The following is a 20,153-nucleotide window of genomic DNA, read 5'->3' as shown; positions in this document are numbered from 1 at the left end:
CTACCAGATTTTTAGAAGACATCTGAAGGCAGCCCTGTTTAGGGAGGCTTTTAATGTTTAATAGATCATTGTATTTTATTTTTCTGTTGGAAGCTGCCCAGAGTGGCTTGGGAAACCCAGGCAGATGGGCGGGGTATAAATAATAAATTATTATTATTATTATTATTATTAAAGTAGCAAGAAATAGACAGGATGGTCAAGAGCTGGTTTGTGACTTGTTTGCTATGTGTTAACCTGCAGGTCCATCCAGTTTCGGAGTGGCGTTTTTCAGATTGTTTTTTTTTAAAAAAGAAGCATCCTTTAAAAACCCAACACGGTTTTATTGAAGAGGAAACAAATAATAATTTTGAAACAGTTAAAGTACAGGGTAACTTGCAGCATAAGCTGATTTCACTTGTGCGATTGCAACTTTACATGGGCAGCAGGAAAATAAGAGAGTAGGGGGTACCTGCTGTAGAAGGAGCTTTTAAAGCCCTTTGCCTTGCTTATGGGGCTCTGGGACACTCCGAGAACCCTTCCGTGTACTTCCCAGAGGTGGTCAGGGCAAGGCCTGCTTCATAAAGGTAGGGATGGTGGGAGAAGTGGTGGTTCCAGGGGTTTCCTGGCTTTATGCAATTTTGAGTTTATTCGTGGACCTTCCGAACCGAACCCTCACGTAGGCTATGAGTTACCTGTACTTACAGGATGTTCCAAGGGCTTCTTGTCTTCTTTCGATTTAACAATTTCTAACGGCTCATCGCAAAATGCTGTCTCTTCTTGGAGAATTACACAGAGCAGAAGGTGGCTTCTCCCTTTGTATTGATGGAGTGTACATATATCCGTGAAGTTCATCCAATGACATTCTTGCCCCCTGAACTAATAATAATATAATATAATATAATATAATATAATATAATATAATATAATATAATATAATATAATATAATACAACACTGTCCCCACGCCCCTTGGCCTTTTCTTCCATGCTTGCTGTGTTTTACTGATGATGGTTGCCTCTGTCCCTGCAGGCCGTGACTCTCCTCCTGTCATATAGAAATGTATATTTAATATGCAGAACACACAAAGTAAAAACTCATTGGAAGGTATATGTCAGGGGGACTCCCTACAGGGAGCCTCCCCCTATCATCCTGACCAGCACTTCGCCCAGTGACAGCGCTAGCAGCGGGTCAGGGGAAAGCGGAATGGAGGAGGGAAGGCTCAGCGAGGCATCAGAGCCCTGGCAACGCTCTGGGGAACAGACGGTGGAGGAAGGGCTCAGAGAGCCCCTGCACCACTCTGACCATCTAGGGGAGGAGGGATGGCTCAGGGAGTCGTTGGAGCCCAGGCACCATCCCAGCCAGCAAGGGGAAGAAGGGACACCGCTCCTTCCGGCGCCCGAATTGAGGCGCGTGCCCAAACGCAGGGCGAAGTGGCGGCGTTTCGGGGTGCCCAGGTTATTAGGCTGGCCTCGAAGCTGACGGGCGCCATTGCCGGGTTCTGAGAGTGACTAGGCGGTCATGTTTTCTGCTATCTCTGCACTGTAAATAGCATGCACAATAAAACCTTTAAAGACACAACGGACTGGAGCGTCTTTACTCGGGAGTAGCCGCAACAACTCCCGGACAGTATAGGACAGGCATCCCCAAACTTGGCCCTCCAGATGTTTTGTGACTACAACTCCCATCACCCCTAGCTAACAGGACCAGTGGCCAGGGATGATGGGAATTGTAGTCCCAAAACATCTGGAGGGCCGAGTTTGGGGATGCCTGGTATAACAGGACATACAGGTGGTAAGGAACTCCAATGATGGTGGGTGTGGCAAGGGATGCGATTCTTACTTTTGTACAGTAGGCTACATTGCAAAAGTCAAGAGTTTCTATATCTCTCCCCCCCCCAATACATACACATCTTCAATGTTAATCAAAGCAAATGAGGCACAATCATAGTATGAGGAAATCATATTCCAGCAGGGAAAAGCATTTTGGGGGAGTGCAGATTGGAAACTGAGGTGTTGTCTCCTTGAAAGAGGGGGTGTAAGTCGAGGAGAGTCCTGAGGATCGGATAAAGACCCCTTACTCTGAGGTTCTCCACCCCTTTAGGGCTTTAAGATGACAATGGAGGACAGAGTCCTAAGTCCGTTCCTTGTTTGCCACGGTGGATGAATCCCTTTCTCCCACAAAAAAACTATATTAAAAAGAAAAATGAAAAAATTTGGTCTTGTAGCACTATCTGTGTTTGAGTTCCACTTGTTTAGTGCTTGTCAAAGTACACCTGGAAAAAGTATATTGTGATGACAGAAGAATGGTGGATTGGGTGAAATGTCGCCACACTTAACACATCAATATCACAGGCCTATACCATTTAGAGGTTTGCACCTGTTAAACTGGATTCTAAGCTATTGCAGGCTTTATATAACTAACTGCTTCTGCACACAGAAAAAAAGCAAAAAAAGGCATTGATTTCCTCCAGCGCAGAATCCTTCTCAGCTACTTATTGGGCTCAGAACTTCAATTTGATCAATGCCTTGAACACAGCAGAAAACACGGGAAAACACAAAGGAAAATATTGCCTTGAAAAGCTCACTGATAGGAGGAATTATTTGAGCTGTGTCTGTTATTCCTATTTAAAGCGATTTGCTGCAAAATCAAAATAAATGTCAAGTAGAATCAAATATGGATAAACCTGTGGCCTTTCCATTGTTGTCTCTGAGCTCCGTCTGCTGATTCCAGGAGGAGGATTAAATACACAACAATTTTATCTTAGTGGGCCTAGTGTTGGACTTGCAATGATTTAAGTGCAATTGAAAGCTTTAGGGGACAAGTTGGTAGAGAATGAGAATGCTTTATATACAGTTTATCAAATGGAAGGAGGGATGTTTTGTACATAAAAGGAGCTTTCAGGATCTGTAAGCTGCTGAATGCCAATTATGGCTGCTGGGCATTTCACAAAACTTAGGTCTCTAAGAGAAAGAGCATTAACTAAAGACAATGAACAATAAAAGCAAGATGTCTTTCTCTTTGACGCAGGGGTCCAATGGTACTATTTTTAAAGGTAGCAGCAAGAAAATGTGGGTTCATAGCTGGTATCCACCTGTGTTTTCCTAACTGTGGGCCATTATTCTTGGAAGCAATATGGAAAAGTGCTGTGTGCTCTAGCTGCATGGTGCTCAGTCCTAATTGTATACACATATATATATTTTGCAGGTCCAGCGACATCTTTCAAAACTCTTTGATAATATGGCCAAGATGAAATTTCAGGTGGATTCAGACCAAAGTTCGACCAAGCTGGGCTTAGGGATGTACAGCAAAGAGGAAGAATATGTTAACTTCAGCGAGCCATGTGACTGCAGTGGGCAGGTTAGAGTGATGTCAAGAAACCCATGTTCCTTCTGTGAACAAGGTCTATGCCTGTGGTTTTTGTTCAGACTATAACAGAGCAGACTATAACAGAGCATTTCCTATTTGGCACACTGAATGGGTGCTGTAAACAGGTTGCCTTGTGATGTACCTACTCTGGTTACATGATTCAAGCAAAAATGAAAGTTCAATCAGCCTAAGAGTTCTCTGTACAATTTGAGTCTTTTCTGCATGGATTGAGGTGACATTAGATTCAGTATTACTTACTTACCTTTTTATTTGATGCCTTACACCTGAGCAATCACAAGGCAGCTTACAAACAGTGAGCACGGAAAAACTGAAACAGAAGAACAAAGCAATGCAATTTTAAAACGTATTTTATCCTTCAAAATACCTATAACATTTTGTTACAACAGCTGATGAATTATGCACAACAGAGAATATAATATGTGAGCAACAGAACAGTTACCATCAAATGCCTTGGAAATAGAGGAAGGTCTTTATCTGGCACTGAAAATATATTAATGACAGTGCCAAGTGAGCCTCACTGGAAAGAGCATTGTATAGACAGGGGGCCACCACTGAAAAGCCCCTCTCCCACATCACCATGACATCAGCTGATCATTTCTTAGTCTGGGCAGGCTCTTGTCAGAGTGGTGCTATGAATGATTTGGGGTCTTGAGCGGTATAAGGTTTTATAGGTTAAGACTAGCACTTTGAATTGAGCTAGGAAACATGTTGGCAGCTGCTGAGGCTAGACTAGGATCGATGTAATATGGTCATACTATCTGATCTCCATTATTACTCTGGCCACTGCATTCTGCAGTTTCTAAACAATCTTTAAAGGTAGCTCCGCATATAACATATAGCAGTAATTTAACCTGGAGGTAAACAGAGTCTAGACCTCTGAAGCCAAGTTATCCCTATCCTCATAGGATAGCTGAAGCTGGTAGAGGGGGCACACCATGCTACTGAGGCTACTGAGGCCAGTGGCAGTAATGGATCCAGGATAGCTCCCAAGCTATGACCCTATTCCTTCAGGGTGCAGTTTTTACCCAATCCAGGACCAGTTGGGTCCAGTTGAACATCACTCGTTTGGTCATAAGACCCGCCGACTCGGCATCTAGACTGGGTTCCAGTAAGTTGGCCTTCATTTAGTACGTTATTGTGGTCAGGCACTGGTTCAACGTAACCAAAGCCTCACCTACAGAAGAGGAAAATGAGAAGCAGAGCTACATGTCCTCAGCATGTTATGGCAGTGCACTTCCAAACCCCAGATTACCCCACTCAGCAGTTCCATGTTAGATGTTATGCAGCAAGGAGGACAAGATATAGAGTTTTGTGGAACTCCACACCGGAGAGTCTACAGGACTGGGCAGTATTATCCAAAACCTCCTAGAGTTGGCCATCCAAGTAGAGCAGAACCCCTGCAAAGCAGTAGCTGCCAACTCCAGAAGGACACCTTGGTCCAGATACGGTTAGCAGAGACCCCTGCCTGAAGCCCTGGAGAGCTGTTGCTAGTCAGTAGTGTTAATATTACTGAACCTACATGGACTTAATTCTCTGACTTGGTATAAACAGCTTTTATAATCAAGAAAATAGTAGCATCTTGTTAAAAGGAAAGCTTCCTTACTGTTGTTAATAAATATTCTGAAACTTGTTTATGAATATTGTCACTTATAACCTGAACCCAGCACATCGTATATTCATTTACTTGCTCCAGTTAACCACCATTCCATAATACCTTATATGTGTCTATAATATGGAGAGAGAGAGAGATGTTTATCAAACCTTTTTTCAAATTATGTTACAGTACCTTCTTTAACTGACCAGTGAGCAATTCCACTAAAAGCAGACAAACCATCTGATTTTTTTTAAATTTAAACCATGAGAGATGTTCACTCTCTTTTTAAATTTCACTGCTTGATTTTCTGATAACATATATTTAGATCTATAAAGTCAATTTCCCTATAACTCTTAACTTATGTAAATACCCTTAATACACACGTATTTTTCGACAGTGATATTGTCTCTTGGTAGAAAAATGCATTTATGTATGAAGTGACCCTGATGTTAATATTATACGGTGAGCATGCAAGAGGAAAGGCTGCTTTTAAAACTAATTTATTTATAACCTGATTCATCTCGAATGGTTGGGTCTGGTTACAATTTTGTGGGCGGGAAATAAGCATAAAACCCCGCTGTAATAGAATAAATAGAATAAAGCAAGAGGTCAACTTCAAACAGGAAAATAAATCCTGCAATTTTCTGGCCACCCAAAAGGCAAGTCTTTCAGAAGAAAAAGGACCGCAGCTTAGTAGCGAAGCACACGCCTTCTACCCCAAAGGTCCCAGGCTGAACCCTGGCATCTCCAGGTACAGCCATCTGAAGCCCTGGAGAGCTACTGCAAGCCAGTGTCAGTGATACAGAGCTAGATGAGCCAGTGTTCCAGATTTTTAAAAGTGCTTAAGTTCACGCTTAGGACACTTTCCAGTGGGAGAGTTTTTATAACGAAGAATGCCCCCCTTTGTATTTTGCTGTCTTAAGCATGGCATAAAGATGGAATGGTGGTGAGGTGCTTCTAGGGGCCACAGGGGACAAGACAAGTTGCCTCTTGCCTTGAGCAGCAATCCTTTTTTTGTAGTTTCAGGGAGGGAAGAACCACCACCTCCAGGGTGAGTAACGCTTGATGGTAATTGCCTCCTGGATTCCTCTTCTCCCCTAGGTGGAGAGCTGGCTGAACCGTGTGTTGGACCACATGCGGGCCACTGTGAGACACGAGATGACAGAGGCTGTGATGGCTTATGAGGAAAAGGCAAGGGAACAGTGGCTTTTTGACTACCCAGCACAGGTACTGCTCTGTTTCCTCTTCAGATGAACAATCCGTGGTGTGTAGGGTGGGCTAAGCATGGTTCTGGGGCAAATCCCATTTTATGCCTTCTTAGCTTGAGTAGCTGTCATTTCCGCTGCACCTGGGACTTAGCTATATAGCTGCAAATATAATGTTTTAAGTGCATTATACAAATGTGACACAAGATGGTGATGGTGAGCTAATGGTAAATTCCATTTAAAAATATATTTTTAAAAGCATTTCACAGTGTTTTTTTTAAATATATGTGTAGATTCAGCCCTGGTCAGTCTTACGATAACTGACCAGTGGTAGCCATTCTCTACAGGGAGTTGCTTGCACAGAATTTAGTTGCAGGTAAAACAAGCAACAGTGACAGAAATGGAAAATCCCAAAGGCCTGGGCAAATTTCACCTGCTGATGAAATTACAGCAGTATCTTGGTGAGACACACCTCAGAGCAGAGGACATTTCAAAGGTGAGGGGCCACCACAGAGAATCTTCCCACAGGTCTTTAACCCCACAGAATCTCATTAGGTGTAGGGACCCTCAGCAAAGGTTCCTTGCAGATTTTAAAACTTGGGAAGGTCAGTATGAGAGGAGGCGTTCTTTTAGTTATTTTGGACCTAGGTCATTTAGGACTTTAAACCCCATAACACCTTCAATTAGGCCCAGAAGATAATAGGCAACTAGTGCATTTTTTTCCAGATTTGATGGGCAGTATTAGAAACAGGTATGAAAGCTAGGAGCTAAATGGCACCTTAAACCTGGGTTATGGGCACAACAACAGAATTTTATAACCAGAATACAAAGCTGAAAATGAATGAACTGCCGCTGAAATAATATTCATTTTTCACATGGTCTATTCCTTCCCCTGCCCAACCCCCGTAAAATATTCTTAAGAGGGTCTCTTCTCCAGTCTTCAGAGAGTAGCTAGAAGCATAGCTGCCAAGTTTTCCCTTTTCTCGCGAGGAAGCCTATTCAGCATAAGGGAAAATCCCTGAAAAAAAGAGATAACTTGGCAGCTATGGCTAGAAGTGGGGAGGCAGAAACAGGTTCTCCTTTCCTTCCACTCCGCAATTTTATTCTGAAATCTTAGGCCCAGTACAGCGCCCAGAGATCAGAAACGGCTCACGCTAATGAAATTCCCTATCACAAAATGCTCCTAGAACAATGGGAGTTTCAAAGCCGTGTCAGTGCTCTGGGGCACCCGCTTGCACCCTGGCTGCGAAATTCTCATCAGATGCTACTTCTGGTTGTTAAGCGTCAATTACTTACTTGGCAGTAGACTGCTTACCAGAGTTCAGAATTGAAGTGCAGCCTAATGGATCGTTGGGAAATAGGAGTCCTATGGTAGCTTTCTGTAAAACAAAAAAGCTTCTGTAGTCTGAAAAGAACATTAGCACATGAGCCTTGCTGTGGGGGAGCCACAGTGGGAGAATGAGGAGCTTGCATATCTCAGATCTTTGCAAACTGGGTGAAAAAGGCAGCGCCTACCCTGGAAGAAACGATGGCTAACAGTAAAGCATTAACAGTTAAACTTTTTATAATTTTCCACCCTCTGCAAACACCCGCTCCAATTTAATAGCTTTTGAGCTGGGTCAGTGCTTTAAGAATTGGGTTGCCAGTGACTAAAGATTATCAGATGCTTTTTACAGCTCAGAGGATTTTAGTTTTGCTATAAAGGAAGAAAAGAAAAGAAAAGCCATTTTCTCCATATGTAATAAATAGAAGCTTGGAGGACATGGCTTTGCCTTTAAAAAATAAAAAATAAATATTGAGTGGTGGTTGTTTTTCCAATATGGAAATCAAATTTTTATTAAGAATTTGGACACTGAAAAAAAATACGGGTGGTATTTTCACCAGTTTTAGTTTTTTTTAAGAAGTTGGAAATATTTTTTTTGCTTCAGAATCATTTGCAAAGCTTTATGGCATAGGTCTTTTGCTTACCCTCATTTATGAAAAAGCACCCCCTCCTGATGATTTATTTTGACTTGCAATATTTGTTAAGCTACCGTTTCTATCTTTTGACCTTTAAGTGGCAATAATCCTATATATCACATTTTTATGGCTTCTCATAGATTACCTAATGCAGGTGGCCAGTGGGGATGTTTTTTGGGATCGGCAATGTTTAAATCCCAGGTTTTATTCTAGGCCATGACTGCATGATCTTTTGTGGCCATAACCCTGTGGGAAGGTATGGCCTTTGAGGCGTCTTTTTACTTCAGGGTAATTGCAATTTATCTTCTTCCTTTGGTGGATTTTTCATTTGATGAGTTGCCATCTCCTGGGAACATTTGCCCATTAAATTGGGAAACACTGGTTAATGCTGGAGAGGGTGTAGTGATGGGAAATAGGCAATCTGTCCCAGCTCACATCTCAAGGAAAATTCCTGAAGTATCTCTGGACTTATTCATCTGTAACAATTTTATACGATGGCAGAATACCCCTGTAGTAAAGCATTGTATCAGTAGACGAAATCCATGTAGCCTTTTCAGGAATTATCCACAAATTATTTTGGGTGTCCTTTTGTTTTCTGACACATTTTTTTTAACCACATATTTCTTCATGGATGTTTTTCTATGAATGAAAAAAAATCATTTTGGGAGGATTCAGCATCATGCTAAGAAGATTATTACTATTATTATTTATTGAATTTATATACTACACTATACACAGAGGTCCCTCTGTTGTTGTTGTTTAGTCGTTTAGTCGTGTCTGACTCTTCGTGACCCCATGGACCATAGCATGCCAGGCACTCCTCTCTTGCACTGCCTCCCGCAGTTTGGTCAAACTCATGTTCGTAGCTTTGAGAACACTGTCCAACCATCTCGTCCTCTGTCGTCCCCTTCTCCTAGTGCCCTCAATTTTTCCCAACATCAGGGTCTTTTCCAAGGATTCTTCTCTTCTCATGAGGTGGCCAAAGTTTTGGAACCTCAGCTTCACGATCTGTCCTTCCAGTGAGAACTCAGGGCTGATTTCCTTCAGAATGGATAGGTTTGATCTTCTTGCAGTCCATGGGACTCTCAAGAGTCTCCTCCAGCACCATAATTCAAAAGCATCAATAGGGGCAAATATTTTGGGTTGCTAGACAGAATAACCCCCATCTCCCCCCCCTATGCTGTTCCACAGATTCTCCTGACCCCTCTGACACATTTCCGATGTGTGTGGGGGCAGAAGGAGAGGGAAGGAAAACCCTGTTGCTGAAGCAGAAGCCCCTCCACAGGGCTTCCATTGACCACACTCATTAGTTGAATCCCACCCCTTAGACTCTTGTGGCTTAGAAATCCACCCTTTATTTCTGACTTTGCAAAGTATTCTGAGTTTCTTTCTCTTTCCGAGGTGGCACTCACCTGTACTCAGATTTGGTGGACCACAGAGGTTGGGATTGCCTTTGCCAGGCTGGAAGAAGGCTATGAGAATGCCATGAAGGAGTACTACAAGAAGCAAGTGACCCAGCTGAACACCCTCATCACCATGCTCATAGGGCATCTCTCAAAGGGCGACAGGCAGAAGATCATGACCATCTGCACCATTGATGTGCATGCTCGAGATGTGGTGGCCAAGATGATTGCTCAGAAGGTTTGTTGCACAACACAAACAGCTGGATCTTTTCCATACTGTTTTTCTCAGTATTACTGAGAAGGGAGCTTGTGCATTGCTAGTGAAGACGAGTAGTTGGCTAAACCAGCAATGGGATTACTTTGAAGCCATGCTGCCATTGCTGTGGTGGCAGGTAAGAGTGGACAAAAATATACAGGTGGGAGTAAGGCAAGTTAAATCAAAGCCCTTGCCCACTCTGCTTTATCTGCTGTATTTCAGAATCTGGGGACACTGGTCAATTGGCCCCCTGGCCTGGTCATGTAGTTGCTAAATGCCAGGTCTGTCCATAATACATCTTTGACCATCCATTATTTGATTGTGTATGACGGGGTAGACTTGTCATGCATAACTTTGACCTTGGCAGATGGGCTGGGTGGCCTATGCTGACCCAGCTGGGGGCTCAGTGCAGCACCATTCCAGGTCAGAGGGGGAGGGAGGAGGTGTTACAGTCATCCATAATAATTTCATCATCCTTACCAAGAGACCAACTGGCAATGTGTGTGGGTTTGAGGGGTTGTTTGTGGTGTTTGGCCAGAGAGACAGCACAGTGATGTCGCTAATGTACCGTCTACCCCACTGTTCTGCAACCTCCCTGACCGAGCTGGTGGATGAAGTCTTTGATGTGGTGTTGGAGAACCTTACACAGTTGTTTTTTGGGGAACTTCAGTATCTATGCTGAAGCTGCCTCAAATGGACCAGCTTGAGACGTCATGGCCTCCATGAAAACCATGGGGCTCTCTCAGTACATTAATGCTCCAACACATGTAGCTGGGCATGCCCTTGACCTGGTCTTTGCCTTAGAGTGGATTGCTAATGCTCCATTGATTGGAGAGCCCACCATTCCCTGGAGAAGTTTGGCCTGAATGTAGCTACTCCACTTGCAGGGATGGGGGACCCACTGGTTGGTCTGTCTCAGAGGCTGGTGGATTCCTGAATGCTCTGGGGGATTTTCCACCCGACCTGGCTGGCACTCCTGTCAAGGCACTTGTCTCACTGTGGAATGGTGAGATGTGCAAAGCCATTGACATCATTTCCCCCAAGTGCACTCACCATCGCTGTGGAGTATGTAGATCACCTTGGTATTCCAGCTGCACCATTTGCCCCCCCTCCTAAGCTGTTTTATCTTGACTTTCTGTTCTGCTCTTGAAGGTGGACAATGCACAGGTGTTTCTTTGGCTGTCTCAACTCCGACACAGGTGGGCAGATGAGGAGAAGCACTGTTATGCAAACATTTGTGATGCACAGTTTCTGTATTCCTATGAATACCTTGGGAACACACCCCGCCTGGTCATCACTCCTCTGACAGACAGGTAGGTATCTGGAAGGGGGTATCAGACAAGGGACAGGTGTCACTCATGGAGGAGCTTTAGTTTGCCAGCTTGTCGCAGAATCTGTTCTCCCCACCGTCCCATTTTGTTTGTGCAGAAATTTGCTATTTCTGATGTGCAATTCACAAAGCCTTGATGGTTTTGCAGCTCTAGTCTTTTTTTTTAAAGGATTTTTTTTAAGGACAGAGTTTTTAATAGTGCTGTGCTGTTTTTGCTGTTTTTGTTATCTGCATTTCAATATATTTGTTTCATATTGTTTTGATTTCTATCACAGTTTAATTGTTTTAAAAAATGATTATCTTTTATATGTTTTTAGGCTTTTGTGTGTGTGTTTTCTGTCTTGTTTTAATTTGTTTAAGTTGCCTTAAGTTCCTATATGGGAAGAAGGCAGGATGATGATAATGACGATGTTTTCCTTCCTGTTTGAAGATGCTACATCACCCTCACCCAGTCCTTGCATCTAACTATGAGTGGGGCTCCTGCAGGGCCCGCTGGCACTGGGAAGACAGAGACTACTAAGGATCTTGGGCGAGCTCTTGGCATCATGGTGTATGTGTTCAACTGTTCAGAGCAAATGGACTACAAGGTAACTTTTAAGAAACAGTTAAGAATAATAGTATACCAGTAAGATTCTGTGTAGAGAGAAAGAGGTAACTCAGCTAAATGCTGGTTCATTAGGGAAGTTTCTCTTAAAAGGTATGGTGAGGACTAGAAATCCAAAACGCTGCAGAAAGCTAAATACATATAATTACTGCTACACATTTTTGTTTGTTTGGAGAAACTGCATCTGACATACTTTTCATTCCACTTTCTTTGGGGTGCAATCCCACTGGGAAGTTTTTTCTGCACAATCTGCATTGATTTGAATGGGATTTGCACAAAAACAGAGTAGTGCTGTGGTGAATCATGGCTGTTTCTGATAACACTCAAGCTTTGCAGTTCTCCCCAGGGCAGATTTATTCTCCTTGTTCACTTCTGTTCCATTTCCCAAAAGCTTACTATTTTCCCTCTTGTGGGAAAATCAGCTGTGGGGCTGTATCCAGTTCTTTGCTTTAAAGAACGAAATTCCCAAAATATTTGAAACACTTTCAGGATCTGCCAGCGGAATTGCGGCATTCTGAGGGGATTGCCTCAGCGTCTGACCTGGAAATGAAACTGCCTCACCTACTATTGCTGTATCGTGGCCAACAGACAATGCTAGACCCACCTTCAATGCAGTCAGCATCGTGTGTTGGCAGCAGCACAGCAAAAAGTAGGTGGGTGGTTTCACATTCAAGTCAGGTGCTGAGACAACAGCCTCACACAGTCACAATTTCACAGGTGGGCGCTATCCTGTTTTGAAATCAAAGCTTAAGAAACATTTCATTAAACTAGAGCAGGGATGAGGAACATCTCTTCCCCCCTGCCTCTGCAGCTACTGCTAGTCCATAACTTCCATCATTCCTGACTACTGACAGTGCTTGCTGGGACTTATGGGAGTTGTAGTCCAACCATTTCTGGAGGACCGCAGGTTTCCCACCCCTTGTCTAAATGGCTCTTCATTGCTTCTCATTGATCTAAGTAAGCAACCCTAGAATTATTCCTTCATCTATTTGAGCTCGGAGTGCTGTCAGCCAGTACCAATCATCTTTAAATGGGCGGATTGCATATAGGCAATAAAACTGTACAATTGAGAAGCCCATCCAAGTTCATCATTGCTGTTATTAGCTTCCGCCTTCCATTCCCTTGCTCTTTAGAAAGTGCCTACAGAACAAATTGCTCATGAGACTGGAAATAGGTTGTATACACATTTCCACTGAAGCAAAATAGGTGGGTAATTTTGCTGTCCTTTTCCCTTCTTTGTTGCAGTCCTGTGGGAACATTTACAAAGGCCTTTCCCAGACTGGTGCTTGGGGCTGTTTTGATGAGTTTAACAGAATTTCTGTTGAAGTCTTGTCAGTGGTGGCTGTACAGGTAAGTAATAAGTAGGAAAGAAGTGTAAGGCAGGGATGTACCTTGAGATCTTAGCTGCATTTGGATGTCACACAAAACTATGGTTTGGTGAGACATGAATGAGCCTAACCTCCTCCTGGGCTCTCCTCCCCTCCCTCCTGCATGGCCTTCTGTTTCTGCTTTCGATTAATCATAGTTTATTGCTGTGTCCAGACTGACAAACTGTGGGCAACGTTAACTATGGTTCATTTAAAATAAGCCGACTTCAAACTACAGTTTTTGAAGCAGGCTTGTTAAAACTGCCAATAGTAAATCTTAACCACAGTTGCAGTCCAAATAATGTGTCATGCTGTGGGTAAAGAATAGTGGAAGCAAAGGCTTTCAAGCTATTCCTCCTCCTGGCTGCATGGAAGGAAGAGAGAGTGCAAGCCTGGAAGGAGGCAAGGCTCCTTTATGTCTTGCTAAACCATATTTTAGTGTGATGCCCAGAAATGGCCACTGTTTTTATGTTATTCATTCTATTTCCACCTTTCCACTGATCAGTCTTCAAGAGAGCTAACGATAAAAACGGATTAACAATAAAATATAAACACAATCCAATTGAAAAGGACAACAATGACAAGAGCAGAAAAGCAAGTCACCATCAAAGGCTAGAGAGGACAATGTGGTCTGAAGCTGGCATCTAAAACATAAGAGTTAATGCCAAGTTAATCTTTCTTGGGAGGTTATTCCATGAATGGGGCACCACCTCAGAAAAAGCCCTATGGATGGTTGCCACTTACCAAATTTCCTCAAGATAGGATTACCTGGATCCAGAAGACGTGGGGGAGGCTTGGTTTACTGGTTTTAATATTGCTTTTAACGTATTGTGTTTGTATTATTTGGAAATGCAATTTGGTCCCATTATAAGCAGAATTCCTTTTTTATTTCTGTTGAGTTCCAGTGCTTGGCAGCTGTTGGGTGAGGTGGGAATTCTGTATATCAGCTTTGCCTGGTTCCAGGTGCAGAACTGGTGTCATAAATGGATTAAGAACCTGGAAGCTGTAGGGTACTGAGAGGAACAGTAGCTGAGGGGCATTTGATCTTGCTGTAGGGGCACTCAGTAGAAATAGAGAACATAATGCTTCTATGGCAGTTGTAGCATAGCTATATGCCCTCCTCCTTTCTGGACAGGTAGCATGGATAGTAGCTCCTGCTACTAGGGCAGTGTTTTTTGGCAAAGGTATATACAGTTGCGAAGTGCTGTGTACAGAAGTGCTCTGTGAAAATATGAGGCCTGTGCATTTTAAGTGTGCTGTGTGTAAAAAGCCCATGTAGTGATAATTAGACAGTGTTGAGCCTGTTAATGTGCACTGCCCAGGAAAAGATACAAAAGGGGTATTATCTGATTAAAGGAGAAACGGTATCCTCAGACAAGAAGTCCCTAGTTGATTCAACATTACATGTTTTTTCTTCCATTAGTTAGACTACTGAAATAAAACAAGCAGTGCCACTGTAAATTTATCATTGTGGTTTTAAATACAATTTGGAATGTTAATGTGATGGTGGGGAAAGCCCTAATCAGATGCTTGTCTTGTCAAGTGTTGAGTGTCTTGTCAAGTGTTGGTTGTGTTTGAAGACAGTCTGTTAACACAGAGATTCTCTCAAGCCAGTAAACATGGCGTTGATGATCTGTTTCTCCTCTCAGAAAGCAGCACAACAGGAAAAACATTCTTGACATTAAGCCCTCCAAAGAATAATAGTCAAGACGATGAATCTGTACTTCAGAGGTGCAAGCCACACAGCAGAACAAAGCAGACCATGAAGTTAGCAAGTCATGCATGTTGTAGTAAAAGTGCCAGTCTTGCTATTAAACATTCAAGGCAGCCACTCACAAAATCTCACTTAACTTCCAGGTCAATTAAAATTCTACCTTGGATAACTTAGCATGTATAGATATTGCATTGTTGGCCCAAAGCAGTGGGTGTTCTGTTTTAATTAGCTTTTAGCCTTGAATATACTCCTATGATGTTGGCTATGCAGAGCCATCACACAGGGGGATAAATGTATGCTAGAGACATTTTTCATGGCATGAAGGCTTTTCATTTCTTTTATCCCAGTATCAATGAATCTATATAGCTGCTCCTGTCTTGGCTGGTTTGGAATAGTCCTGGTTTGCAAGGTGGTGATATGCCACAGGCTTCCTCATTCCTGCTTCCATGGACCCATCCTAAATTTTGTTCCTGGATTGCATGAGAACTGCTCACATAACTGTCAGGTTCTGTCAATAATAGGCAGGGGTCTTTCTGCCCTAAATTTTATGTTCATGCAACCTTACACGTGGCATGGAAAAAAAGAGGGCAGAAAGAAATTATTCACCCCCTGTCCCCCATTACAACACTACAACTGGGGGCCACCTGATGAAGTTGGCTGTAGTTTCAGGACAGACAAAAGAAAGTATTTCTTCACCTAAAAGCATAATTCATTTATAGAATTCACTGAAGCAAGAGGTGGAGATGGCCACTGATTGAGATGGCTTTAACAGAGAATTAGACAAATTCATGAAGGGTAGGTCATCAATTGCTCATTAACCTTGGAATCAAGTGGAAAATCTTCTTCAGAGGCAATGTGTCTTTGGATACCAGGTGCTGGGGACAAAAAAATGGGGAGGGCTGCTGCTCTTGTGCCCTGCCTCTGGACTTCCTGGATGCAGTTAGTTAGCCACTGTCTGAAACATGATTGGAGGAGCCCTAATGACTTGATGCAGAAGGGGGTCATCTTTCAATGGAGATAAAATTTACACTGATAGAGCCATGGAGCAACCTTTTTACCCCCTTCTTTTTTGGGGAAAAAAAGGGAGTATACAGTGGCTCATAAAGCTACAGTTTGCTCATAATGTGGCAGCTGTTTTAACAGCAATCACTAAAAAAAGATGATGCCGGCCCTCTCAACCAACAGGAGGCATCTTCTTGCTTAGATATGCTGCAGTGTAGATAAGTGCTTGATTCTAATATGTACCATAATACCACATAGCTTTTTTAGCACACGTTTTATTAAGCACGCTTTATAAAAATCCATGCAGGAAGCCCAATTTTCTTCCATTTTCAGGTGAAAAGCATACAGGATGCCATAAGGGACAAAAAGCAGAATTTTAATTTCCTTGGCGAAGACATTAGACTAGTTCCTTCTGTTGGCATTTTCATCACCATGAATCCTGGCTATGCCGGTCGTACGGAGCTGCCTGAGAATTTGAAAGCTCTTTTCAGGTAAGATATGGATCACGTTCCTTTTAGCTTTCGACATTTTAGTACGTTAAAATGTTTGTCTCATTCTTTCCTGCAAGAGTATTTTGTGGTAAGTAACTGTTGTTCCCATTTTATGGAACGTAAACTGAGGTTTTTGGTATACAATCTGGCAGCTTGTCATTGCACTGGAAATTGTATCTGGGACTCCCTGCTCCATACCCAACACTATTCATCATGATATCTCCCTTTGCCATGTGTATTTTGTTCTATTTTGGCAAGGGCAAATGAACCAGACACAGTATTTTCCCTCCAAGGTGTAGCCCAGTGCTTAGTCTTCTGGTTTTTGGATGAAAGTGACCAGTCTGGGCTGCTCTGGAGTATGCAGGCTATATAAGTGACTCAGTCAGAGCCTTTCATCCAGGTTCTGACTATGCTAGCACATAAGGCTCTTGCTTCTCTGTGTAAATTCCAGGAAACACCTGTGTGTGCATAGTATCCCTGAAGTTATGCTTATGGAGCTGGTGGGAGATACTCAGGAAGTCATAGTATTTTGAATGTGATCACTATAAGTGGGGCCTGGAACAAAATGGTTCAGTGAGTATCTCCTATTCAGGATACTTAGTTCCTGAGCAAATTCCCCCTCCCAAGGTCAAGGTGCACTTTATCTATGGCCAGCAGAGTTACTTGGGTCCCTGAAGCAGAAAATCCCACAAGCAGCTCTTCCTCTGGCTGGCTGGCTGGATGATGATAAGTATAATGAATAAGTAACTAAATAATTTGCCCCTAAATTGTGATGGAGGGTAAGGTGTGTGTGTGTGTGTGTGTGTGTGTGTGTGTGTGTGTGTGTGTGGTTAGTGTGTGGGGCTGACAATGCCAAGGTTGCAGGTTCAATCCCAGTATGGGACACCTGCATATTCATGCATTGCAAGGGGTTGGACTAAATGATCCTCAGGGTTCCTTCCAACTCCATGATTCTATGTGTGTAGAAGCCCGTGACTTGTGTGTGGCTGAAATGCAGGCCTCTTATGCAAAAGCAGAACTCTTCATCTCTTGCTTTACCTGAGGCCCTTGGGGTAAAATTAAGACACACATGCCCACCCAATGTCTGGATTAGGACAGTCTTGTGCTAGATGGATAAATGGCCTGACCTTGTATAAGGCACCTTCCTGCGTGGCTTGGTTACATACACTGAGTTTCTCTCCTAGGCCCTGTGCAATGGTTGTGCCAGACTTCGAGCTGATCTGTGAAATTATGCTGGTGGCAGAAGGATTCATAGAGGCCCGGCTGTTAGCTAGGAAGTTCATCACCCTTTACCAGTTATGCAAAGAACTGCTGTCAAAGCAGGTGAGTTGCATTTCATTAGCTGTTCTCTATCATCCGATATCACACAGTATTGCCATGTTTTACTTTTGTGAACATCTCCATGATGCATCTCATCTACATCTTTCTTCCCTTTTCAAAATCAAATATACATTTGTGAACTGCTGCTCTCCGTTATTATTTTGCTCCTGCCTGGGATTACATTCCCATGCCAAATGCATGGGGTGTGGTGGCGGGCTAGTGTGAGTCCTGGTGTTCCTAAACATGGGATCTTCTGTGCAGCTCGCTGGTTCTCAGGATTTCTGGGTCAGGTCCCTTGGGATTCCACTTCCTTGCTTCACTTCTTCCACCTGGCTGGTTCTGTATTGACTGCTTATTGCCTAGGGAGGCTGTACTTTCAAGTCATTCCAGCACGAAGCTGAGGATCAGAGTTAGAGGAAAGTTAATTTATGTTCCTTTGATAACATGCTGATATCTGCAGATACACTTCCAGTGTTTGATGTGTGGGCCAAGTAAAAAATACATTATCCCCTCCTCTCTCTCATTAGGATCACTATGACTGGGGCTTACGTGCAATTAAGTCAGTCCTGGTTGTTGCTGGATCTCTCAAGAGAGGAGACCCAGACCGCCCTGAAGACCAGGTGCTGATGCGCTCTCTTCGGGACTTCAACATCCCTAAGATTGTGACGGATGACATGCCAGTGTTCATGGGTCTGATTGGGGACCTCTTTCCTGCTTTGGATGTTCCAAGAAAGCGAGATCTCAGTTTCGAATCTTTCGTGAAGCAAGCTGTGCTGGAACTCAAGTTGCAACCAGAGGACAACTTTGTGCTCAAAGTAAGGTTGCGGCTTTCATCTACCCAAGCTTTAGGCTGCAGGAGTCCTCTGGGATCTTCTTTACTTATCTTTGTTCCAATTCTGCAATTCTATGCTTTTGTGAAAGAGTCTCCTCTGTCTACTGTAAAAAGGAACTTAGCTAAGGGTGTATGTGCATGAAGGCATCCCTGGTGCATTTTTGTTGCATGTTCAGGTTTTTCACTTTTCGCCACTTTTGCATGTGTTGGGTACCTTTGGCTCCCCCCAAATGTTGCTGAACTACAACTTCCATCATCCCTGGCCATTGGCTATGCTTGCTGGGGCTGATGGGAGATATAGTCCAGCATCATCTGGAGGATCTCAGGTTTCCCATACCTGTTTTATCATTTGTTGCCTGTTTCCTGTTCTTGGTTTGTGGCCATTCACGCATCACATTGCAAGGGACCTTTCTTTTTTCTTCGGATGACGAGCGGCCTATTGTGGAGCTTTTGCAGTCCTTGAGAAGCATATACATTGTTCTGAATTTACATTATGAGAGCAATCTGTCATGGTTAGTAAAATGGGACGTGGGTACTTTTGTCCACAACATGGTGGTTTTATCTTGTTGGCTTTTTTGTGTAGGTGGTGCAGCTGGAAGAGCTCCTGGCAGTTCGGCACTCTGTCTTTGTGGTGGGAAATGCAGGTACAGGCAAGTCACAGGTGCTGAAATCTCTCAACAAGACCTATCACATCATGAAGCGGCGGCCTGTTTGGACGGACCTCAATCCGAAGGCGGTTACCAATGATGAACTCTTTGGCATCATTAATCCTGCTACAAGAGAGTGGAAGGATGGTAAGGGTGTTCTCACATCTTCAAAACCTCGGAAGAGAGACACTTTTCATGCAACTTGCAATAAATTAAAAATAAATAAAAATCCAAAAACAGTTAATCTAGAATATGTGCTCTGAGAGTTCATTGCAGGTATGGGATTTTTCTTATCACAAGTTAGAACTTTTCCAGCGTTTTCTCTTGCATGTCTCTAGCGCTTTTTGTTTTCATAGATGAGGCTTTCATGAAAAGTAATAACTTGTGTTTCTCTCTGGTGTGCTGTGCAGTACGGCTGCTATTGTTCTTGCGTACTTTTCTCATCTGAACTTTCTTGCAGACTTCTCCAGAGGCACTTTTGTTTTCTTAATTTCCTTGTGTTCATAAGCACCCCCCCCCCCCCGCATATTACTCAACTCTTTTTTTGCAAGAAAAATATCTTTGGATATGTAATCTTTGGAATGCATTGTATGGTTCCACATTTTCAGTGCCTGGGCCCCCTGAAGTGTAACTATTGCAAGAAGGTGGCCTTTGTGGAAAGAAGGCAAGGCATGTTTTTGTTTTGTTTTTTAAATCTAATTTGAGGTGCCAGGGAGAGAGAGAGAGAGAGAACACAGCAGTCTGAGGCCTTACCAGGGTATGTTTCCCAGTCCTCTTTCATGGAAGTTGGTCTTGCTCAGGCATCCCCAAACTTTGGCCCTCCAGATGTTTTGGACTGCAATTCCCATCTTCCCCAACCACTGGTCCTGTTAGCTAGGGATCACGGGAGTTGTATGCCAAAACATCTGGAGGGACGCAGTTTGGGGATGCCTGGTCTTGCTTCTGTGCTTCTGTTCAGTTATGGAGTTCCTTGGCCACCCCACAATATCTAAATGGAAATGGCCTTTCCAGAGCTTCCTTGTCTCTTTTCTACCTTCTGAGACATGTGAACTTTGACTTGCTGA

At 43.2% G+C, this 20,153-nt stretch overlaps 1 protein-coding gene across 2 annotated transcripts in view; it reads left to right on the top strand.

The window, feature by feature from the left end:
• DNAH9 (dynein axonemal heavy chain 9) overlaps positions 1-20,153 on the top strand; it is a 190,399-nt gene that overhangs the window by 30,133 nt on the left and 140,113 nt on the right. For both annotated transcript variants that reach the window (XM_088661670.1, XM_035104728.3), the window contains exons 23-32: positions 3,183-3,335; positions 6,061-6,186; positions 9,525-9,764; positions 10,935-11,095; positions 11,543-11,699; positions 12,962-13,066; positions 16,133-16,290; positions 17,475-17,613; positions 18,138-18,425; positions 19,026-19,236. In XM_088661670.1, coding sequence (XP_088517796.1) covers positions 3,183-3,335; positions 6,061-6,186; positions 9,525-9,764; positions 10,935-11,095; positions 11,543-11,699; positions 12,962-13,066; positions 16,133-16,290; positions 17,475-17,613; positions 18,138-18,425; positions 19,026-19,236 — 1,738 coding nt within the window. The remainder of the gene's footprint in view (positions 1-3,182; positions 3,336-6,060; positions 6,187-9,524; positions 9,765-10,934; positions 11,096-11,542; positions 11,700-12,961; positions 13,067-16,132; positions 16,291-17,474; positions 17,614-18,137; positions 18,426-19,025; positions 19,237-20,153) is intronic.

This window comes from Zootoca vivipara, chromosome 2 (genome assembly GCF_965207765.1).
Source record: "Zootoca vivipara chromosome 2, rZooViv2.hap1.1, whole genome shotgun sequence".
Taxonomy (NCBI): Eukaryota; Metazoa; Chordata; class Lepidosauria; order Squamata; family Lacertidae; genus Zootoca; species Zootoca vivipara.
This window is presented reverse-complemented; position numbering and strand designations above follow the sequence as displayed.